This window comes from Melampsora larici-populina, assembly GCF_000204055.1.
Source record: "Melampsora larici-populina 98AG31 unplaced genomic scaffold MELLAscaffold_7, whole genome shotgun sequence".
NCBI lineage: Eukaryota > Fungi > Basidiomycota > Pucciniomycetes > Pucciniales > Melampsoraceae > Melampsora > Melampsora laricis-populina.
In genome coordinates, this window is record NW_006768771.1 from 1,777,007 (window position 1) to 1,785,712 (window position 8,706).

Consider the following 8,706-nt stretch of genomic DNA (forward strand, 5'->3'; position numbering starts at 1 on the left):
CAATCAGAATCAGATTGCTCTGTGGTCTGTCCCAGCCCGAATTCCAGACCCGTGGACTCAGGGTAGGTTGATACCTTTATATAAATCAACTGGCACGGCTCCCATGGAAGCGTATGATATGTTGACAGTGGCATAGGATTGCAACGCGAGGTTTCACGTGGATATGACCTTTGATTGATTTGCGCTCAGTGGCTTTTAGGATGTTTGAAATGATGTTCAGTTCCTTTGAAGTGTGAAGTAAGAAATTGTTTTGACTGTTAAATAAGAGCCCATTGATGATCTAGACAAAGAAATGAGAAGTTCAGGTGAGTGAAACCATACTAAGTACATATATATTACAAGTTGAAGATTGGTGAGATTATGGTTTATGACAAGTGTTGAGAGTATAAATGATGACTGTGTTTCAAACTGAACTTCACTGAGTATACCGACCACTTTGACCAGCAACAACTGAACCACTTCAACTTCAACTTCAAACCATTTCTTTTACATAGTTGGTCAATTGATTGATATAAAGTACTCAGATAGCAAGACTCAGTTCAACCAAAAAAAAGATAATGGAAAACCAACCTATCTTAATCACTTCACATACTTCATTTCATTCATCTCATCTACCAACTTATACAACTCATCAGAATCAAAAACGTCAAAGAAGTTCAAGTCCTATTGAAGATCAAAGATACATCGTTAGTATCTTTTTCTCAGTTTGTTTGAATAGAATTCTAATCATTTGGTTTTGGTTTTGGTTTGCGTGGACAGAAACAACGTTCGGATTCGAATTTCGTATCTCAACCTCCTACTCCTACACTTTTGGATGTATCAGATGAGATTCAAACTCGATCTTGGACTGGCACACCTTCAAATACTAGCCCTCGATTGACTTTTGAACCTTCATCAATATTTAATCAAACTCATCAGGATGTTCAGGTTGGTTATGAAAAACCAAAATCCTTGACTCAAACTTGTGAAACTTGAAGCTGATGAATAAAATAATTTTGTTTGTATTGACTGCTTGAACAGATGGAATGTGAAGATGATGCGCATTCGACTGATACGTTTAATATGAATGATTCAAATCCGATAGGATGGTCACCACGATCAGTTCACACCCTCAGAAGAGTCTCAACCCCAAGTGAAACTCCAATCCCCACGACCTTTACTTTACCCATCACTGCCACAACGATGCCTCATCCAAGACCCCAACCATTACATCGACCTCATCCAATGGCATATCAACAACACCTTGCACTGCTCTCTCAACCTAAACCGATCTCTCAAGACCCTTCTCAGATGTCTATCAGTCCTCCTCAAAGTCCTTCTAGACTTCAACCGTTTCCATCAGATTTGATTCTTCAACCTGCTGAAAGACCTCAGAGACCTAAGAATCCTATTAATTATATCTTAGGTCCTAAGAAAGGTTGTGAAGATTGTCGTAAGAAAGTTGCGGGTCATTATACACATCTTTAGAATCGTCAGCTTGGTTTGATCATCTAAATCAATATAATCTAATCATATAATCCAATTCTATGGTTAATTTTGATATATTTAATAATTTCATTCAAATCATCTTTTTAAACTTATTGATCTAACTCTTTTTCGTTTACTTTATCTCTTGTTTTATTCTTGCTAAATTTATTCTATTTCTTTGCTTTTGCTTTTGTTATGGGTATCTGTTTTATTTTTGGGTAGGTTTTAAAAAAGGTAGGAAAGATGTGTGTGAAAGACCTTTTGCATGAATCATATGTGATGAAAATGATGATCTATATACATCTAAATAATTAGGTTTCTCTATGTTTAGATCTTGAATTTGTCTTTTTCGAATCTTATCATCAAAGACTGTAAACTTATTAGAGTAGACAATCACCAACCACTTTCAGAAGAAGAAAAAAAAGACATATTTCATCGTTTGTCTCGAAACTCAGTTTTCATTTATCGTGGTGTCTTGATTTTTTTTCCATACTTATCTTATTAGGTTCTTTAAATGATGAAGGACTCTTTTCTTATACTTCTAATCAATTTGATCTTTTGCTTTAATAAAAAATGTTCTCTGTTCTAGTTTCTGTTCTTTGATAAGAATTTCTGTGAAGGTGTTTTTGGTCTGAATATTGTATGATGTAATTCCATAGGTGACTCTTTCAGTGATATATTTTTTGCTTTGCATAGATTAGATGGTACAATGATATCTTGAAGATATAATGATGTAACCCAGCCTGAGGTTCATAGCATCCACTGTCATCTTCGTATACGGTGTGATCCCTTCGCAATCATTCAACTATTCAACTCTCAGTGATCAAGTGAAGTTTTCTGGGCTTTGTCTCAATCAAAAGATCGAGGGATCTCTCAAGGCACACTTTCTTAGGCTTGTGACGCGTCATATCTCAAGTCTCATAAGTTTACATTGTTCTACTTCTTACCCAATCTGAATCATTGATATGAGTTCTGCTCTGTATCTCTTTGCAATGACTCAATTCTTGAAGCTGTGGTATATCATATCCACACCGAAGCTTCTATTCGAGCTTGGATCTCAAATGAAGAAATTCTTAACAGTTTTCTAGTAGATCCGTCTTGCAAGTATGATTGAAGAGAACCGACCACAATAAATGACGAGTGACTAAAACCAAAAAAAGCAAACCTGCTTATACCGAGGTTCCAAGAATTGGTGAAGAATAAGAGATGATCCAAGATTCTTTAACTCACTAAAGGTCACTCTGAAAATGGTCATGAAATAATTCTTATTAACTATCATAACACTTTCGACATATTGAATTAAGAAAAAGAACAAAGATCATCTACATGATTTTTAGGTGTGATGAAGACGCTCTTGGTTTTAGGTCAAAGGTGATTCTGAATCTGATGATTAAAGATGTAATAGTATGAAATAAGTACAAAGGAAACATTCACAATTCAAAAATAGGTGGTTTTCATTCTTGAAATGGGTCCACAAATCATCATCCTCATCATCTCTTTGTCAAATGGCCAATCCATCCGTTTCTTTTTTGATACGTCTCTCATCGAGGCTATCATATTAAAGTTTAATGGGGTGGTATTCTAGAATTCCTTGATCCAACATCGAAATTGAAGGGTGATAAGGCTTCAGGAAATTCAAGTAAAGGGGGATGAAGACTTGAAGGTCGCGCCGCCAAATGAGATGGATTCTGCGCCAATTTCGTAGCTGGAGGATTTGAGTTCGGGGCAGGTATTGATTGAGTTACATGAACTAAAGGTGGAAGAAGTGTTGGGGCTGTTGGATTCAAATGAGACGAAGCTGGGGCTAGTTTTGCCGCTGGAGGATGTAAGTTTAGGGAAGGCATTGCCCCAGGTGCGTGAACTAGAGATGGATGCAGTGTGGATGGCGCAGGATTCAAATGAGATGGATCTAGGTCCAAATTCGCAGCTGCAGGATTTTCGTGTGAGGGAGGTAATGCTTCAGGTACGTAAATCAGAGGTGGAAGATTTGGATTTAGATGAGATGAATCTGGTGGCAATTTCGCAGGTGGTGGTGCTGAAGGGGAACGAGGAAGAGCCGGTATTTTCGAGAGAGGAGGCTGTGTAAACCATGAGGAGCGAGCTCTCCTTGCATATATCGGTTCTGATGCCTCCGACCTCAATGGTTTGTCACTCTCTTCAGTCACTGGTCTTGAGCTTGCAAAATAGAAATCGGCATTAGAATCTGGATCTGATGTACTTATAGGTGCATCCTTTTGACGGATCAATCGTTGTTGGCCCGTGAAAGTGCTATCTCTCAGTCTTGCAAAACTGGTATTGGACACCGGAGCCTCTTCAACAGCCTTAGCGTTATCTACTGTGACCACTGGAAGCTTCTCTGAGAAATCCTCCTGTGGTGTGATTTGCCATGTAGCGCGCCGTAAGATCTCTTTATCTTTCCTCTTTCTCCTCTTTGACATACAGATCAAGATCACAAGACTGATAACAAATAAGGAGAAGAGGATTGATAATCCGATGGCTATGGATACGATGCGTTGAGAATCAGTTTCATCTACTATACTTGGCTTCAGTGGTTCAGTGCCGGCTACCGTCTTCACAGCATCAGGAGGAAAGAATCGTAGACCATTATCTGGAAGATCGGTTCGTTGGGTCTGTGCAAAGCTTTTGTTAGCTTTGATTAAGAGGTAAATGAGTAAGTTGGTCGTCCGGTTGTGAGAGCAATAAGTGGTAATCTTTTGAAAGATGAGGAAAGATATAGCTTGGTGTGAAGTTTTTTGACAAGACCATTTGAGAAAATGGCCTTTTTTAGGTATGTGAACCAGCTGAGTTGACTGATGCGGTGGAAATAGAGAGCCCATGTAAAATTTCGAAGAGAGATAAGTTGCTCGCATCATTCCGTTCCTTCTGTCTGTGTGGAACTGGGTGAAGAATATCGACCGTTCAATACGCTACTATTTGAAAAGTGAGTGAACTGGGTTTATCAGCTCAAATTGCTTTATGATATCAGAAGTGGTGCACTCCAACTAAAATGCCCTACCTGTCTTAAATTTGCGGAACCTGCTCGAGGCCGATTGCGATGGTGATCAGATTTATTTTGGAAATTCATCAACAATTCGTCCATGGATATGATGACAGACCGTACAGAGAGAAATCATTGAACCAATTACCGACGAGCGTGAGGTAAAAAACAATATTGTGAAGCACCAAAGCAGGGCGAAGTGGGGTCTGCTATCACTCATTTGAGTATGAGGGTATCGACCAACAAGTCCTTCGATCACGAATGTGATATACCTCGGGTACCATGAGGGCCAACCTGAACTTCGCAACAGAGTAAGATCATAGTATCATGAACCGTCAAAAAATGAGGTCATCACAAGCAACGATCCTTGAGATTGGAGTTGGAGATACTTCATTACATTGGTGGAAACATAATGGTTGTATGGGATAATAAGACTTGACAACAGCCTGAAGATTGAAATTTCATAGAGCATTGATGTGTGATAACGATCTCCCGGTATCAAGCCATTTTTTTCCCTCAAGTGAAAGAGTCAAGAAGCCCTCCTTTGGAAGGCTCTGTCACTTGCACACACAATGGAGACAAACGCCAGGCCAGGATGCATAGGAATCAAGGAATCAGGTGACTTGTCTTTGCGATCCATATTTTGAGTATCGTCTCTCACAAGAATTTTTCACACGAGAAAATTGCAAGTTCCACCATAGAATCTGGGTCATAATTTAAGCTTGCCAATCTTTAATAGGTCAATTGAGATATATGATATCACGGTTTGGTTTGCTAGACGGGCAAGGTCAAGTTGCAGCACCGGCCGTCAAATCCACACAGCTTGCCGGAAGTTCCGCGTCAGTTGTCTCAAGTATGGCGGTGCGATGAGTAAGACGGTGAACTTGCTTCTGGTCGAATATCGAGATAGGGCGCAGAGTGGAGCGGAGTGGACAGTCACATTTCTTTGCAAAATAAGAACGAGGCTCGGAGTCGGGTGAAATGAACTCGCGAGTATCAGATCCCCGTCGGAGTGAAACATTTTGATACCCGGGTCCCGATGCCCGAGCAAAGTTTCAGATTTCATAAAACCATCACCTCGTGTGGCTTGAATGTCAATTCCCTTCATCCTCATCATATCTGTCCACCTGCCCTAGGGATGGATGAGGTCGATTGTTTGTCAGCCAGGCTTGAATTACCATGTGGGCTTGTTTTGCCCAACCGGTTAGTCAAGGTAAGAGGCCCATCATCAGTATATTCTTTTGAGCAATCAGTTGACTTTCTATCGTACCATTTATTCAGGCAGCAATGGAGCCATGCCTTGCTAAAAGCAGGAAACCAAGCGAGAATCACTTCAACTTGTATTCAGAATGGTCTGATGGGGGGTTTGGATTGATAATCACCGGTGCGTCCCACTTGCGAATTCATACTTGTTGATCAAATCTTGAAAATGCTGACATCAATCCACCATGCCCTACGCTCAGAAAACATTCAAGTAGCAGAGCATTACATAGGCTCGCCCCATGACATAGTTATGCTACCTTCGGATTTGGATAGAGTTCCTGAAAGCTGGACCACCTGGGCCAAATCATGTCGCACGCCTACACTCGTCCAACTTTGTCATGCAGGACTTCAGTCGTCTCGAGGGTGTGGTCGGTACGTTTGGGAGCCCTCGATCTCCCCTACTTCGATGAGAATATCGATGGGAGACTCTTTACTTGCAAGAGCTCTTTCTATTTTACTGTTCAACACTTCACGGATGATGGATAAAAATGATATCAAAAGGGTGGTGCAACAGTTCGCGGACGGGGCTTTATTGGCACATCGCAGTGGGTTTCTGGGGTTTGTCAATGTTGTTTTTTTGTGGAAGGGTTTGGGGATGTCAACAAAATGTATCTCGAATCATACTAAATCTCACATCATTGTGACAGTGTGCAGCTGCATTGTAGGTGAGCGGACCTGGACAATTTTGACGAAGACAAATATCAGAAGATTCTGAAGGACTCTCCACGTAGCCATGGCTATCTCTTAGCTCAATTTTTAAGCCCGAGGGTTTGTGTACTTCATCTTTGAATGATGAAGCTCCATCAAATTTGACCTGAATCTCCCATACTTTTTCATGGTAGACCAACAAGCGCAGCGATGAATACGGCAACAGCTCCTTTAACCGCCTGAGACTTCTCTTTGAGATCATCGATGCCATTCGAGCTTCTCTTCCTGCTTCATTTTGTCTTTCTGTTAAGCTCAACTCGGCCGACTTTGTGGTACGCCTTTTCAGCGAGGACTTGAGGATATTATACTAAGTGCTCAACCTGATCTGAAAATGATGTCGCTTTATATCTCATAGACTGGGGGGTTAACTGAAGCTGATGCTCTTGTAAGAATAATCTAGATTACCTACGGCCTGATTTAACCCTACCTAAGACCAACTTCCTTTTCTTGGTAGCAAAATGTTGAGTGGATCGTTCAGCATGGAGGTGTTGACCTGATCGAGATATCCGGGGGAACGTACGAAAATGTAGGTACGTATCTTTTAGGTAGCTGGTACATCTGATTCAAGTTTTGTATCGATGGTCACAACATTGGTTCGTCTTGGATCACAGTCTTTAGCGATGGGGAAATGCCATCAGACGAGGGGGCCAGACCCAAAAATGATGATGGGCATAGAGAAGGACTTGGTTTGAAGATTCGACCCCGAGAGGCTTTTTTTGCCAACTTTGCTGCCCGGGCACGAGCGCGCGTCCAAGAGATTTGTCCAAAGAGCACACCTTTGATTCTCTTGACAGGAGGTTTTCGGACACGCATTGGAATGGCCGCGGCAATTGATGCGGGTCATACTGATTTGATTGGGATTGGTCGGCCAGCTTGCCTGAACCCTCATATAGCTTCTCGTATACTAGATCCAAATACGCCCGAACCCATCTGTCCAAGAGTCAAGATTCGAGGGATTGGTCTCTGGCAAACCATAATACCCATCAATCTCGTGGGGGCTGGTTTCAGTACTGTATGGTGAGTCATTTTGGGGCCAATCTTCATGCCAATGTTCTACGTCTCGATCATGATTCATATCTCCATTTTCTTGGATCAAACCTAGGCACGCGTGGCAACTACAAAGGATTTCAAAAGGCAAAAAGGTTGATTTACAGTGCAGTGCATTGGCAGCTCTCAGGGCTCTGGGGCCGTCCAAATCTTCTCATATTTCGCTCATTCTATACGCCACCATAATTATCGGCCTTCTCACATCTTTGCAAAAGTTGATCCAGTGATATTGAGAAAAACCAGAGAAACCACTTGTCAACTTATCTATGAGTACCCTTACAATTCAGCCACCTTTGGTTCATGTTACTTGACATCCTTTGATATATACCTGACCTGAGGAAAGGAATGCATTTATCTTTTGTAGAGATGTCCAACAGAGAATCTGACACCTACATTTCTTCCACTGGTTTGGTTTTTGTCAATTAAAGATGTCCTTGTTAACATGGCAGTCAAGATGGATACACTGAAGACTAAGTCAAAGGGCAAGATCTTAGTGGAACACCACTCTGCTTGACACATATTTTGCTTATGGCATTTGGTCACTTCCATTCCTGATTTATGAACTTTGAGGAACAAGAGTTGTGATCAGAGTCCCCGGTCATATTCCAGATCAGGTTTTGTGGGAGGTAGTAGATGTGCCTATTCACTTGCCAAACCTCTGAAGGGATTTGGTTGCAATCTTCACCCATCTTGCTAATAACACTGAGCTATTGAGCTATTTAGATCAAAGAACATGAGTACATTGGGTGTCAAATTCTTGTAGGATTGAGGGATCTTCCTTGCAAAGGTGGCTGAATAGGAGGTATACAAATATTGAAAATTTTTAAGGACCTATGGTTATAACTTATGGATAATGTGTTGATCAACTAGTTAAATGAGATGTGTCAGGATTGCTTTTCTGGTTGAAGTTAGTGTTAGAGTGTAAGTGACTGAAGGAAAGGAAAATTAAAATTTTGTTCAAATTTGGTGACCATTTAGATCACAGATAAAAATGTAAAAATGATATCAACTTCAGAAATACCCCCTTCAACTCATTCCAAGCTGTGATCTTCTGTTAGAATTATCTTGATTTCAATACTTGTAGTGTGCCTTGAAAGTGGTTGTATATTCATTTGAAATACTGTGTTACTCATTTATTTCATTTTCTTTTATTCAACACTAGATATTAGGCGGCCAGCCGCCACACTGTAATAGCATCATATTGCTGCATGTGTAATTTGTTG

At 40.8% G+C, this 8,706-nt stretch overlaps 3 protein-coding genes across 3 annotated transcripts; 2 read left to right on the top strand and 1 right to left on the bottom strand.

The window, feature by feature from the left end:
* Positions 1 to 557: 557 nt before the first annotated feature.
* MELLADRAFT_115692 (uncharacterized protein) lies at positions 558 to 2,143 on the top strand (the record flags this gene model as incomplete). Its single annotated transcript, XM_007406818.1, has 3 exons — positions 558 to 686; positions 760 to 927; positions 1,021 to 2,143. 3 exons carry the CDS (start codon positions 558 to 560, stop codon positions 1,465 to 1,467), a joined length of 744 nt encoding a protein of 247 aa, XP_007406880.1.
* Positions 2,144 to 3,032: 889 nt separating this feature from the next.
* On the bottom strand, positions 3,033 to 4,304 carry MELLADRAFT_60955 (uncharacterized protein; the record flags this gene model as incomplete). Its single annotated transcript, XM_007406878.1, has 1 exon — positions 3,033 to 4,304. The coding sequence occupies one exon, from the start codon at positions 4,302 to 4,304 to the stop codon at positions 3,033 to 3,035; it is 1,272 nt and encodes a 423-aa protein (XP_007406940.1).
* A 1,269-nt stretch (positions 4,305 to 5,573) lies between these two features.
* On the top strand, positions 5,574 to 7,855 carry MELLADRAFT_71178 (uncharacterized protein; the record flags this gene model as incomplete). The annotated part of the gene is made up of 10 exons (XM_007406819.1): positions 5,574 to 5,678; positions 5,747 to 5,849; positions 5,929 to 6,286; positions 6,376 to 6,393; positions 6,460 to 6,496; positions 6,571 to 6,708; positions 6,792 to 6,821; positions 6,891 to 6,962; positions 7,048 to 7,453; positions 7,539 to 7,855. 9 exons carry the CDS (start codon positions 5,604 to 5,606, stop codon positions 7,126 to 7,128), a joined length of 912 nt encoding a protein of 303 aa, XP_007406881.1.
* Between the last annotated feature and the right edge of the window lie 851 nt (positions 7,856 to 8,706).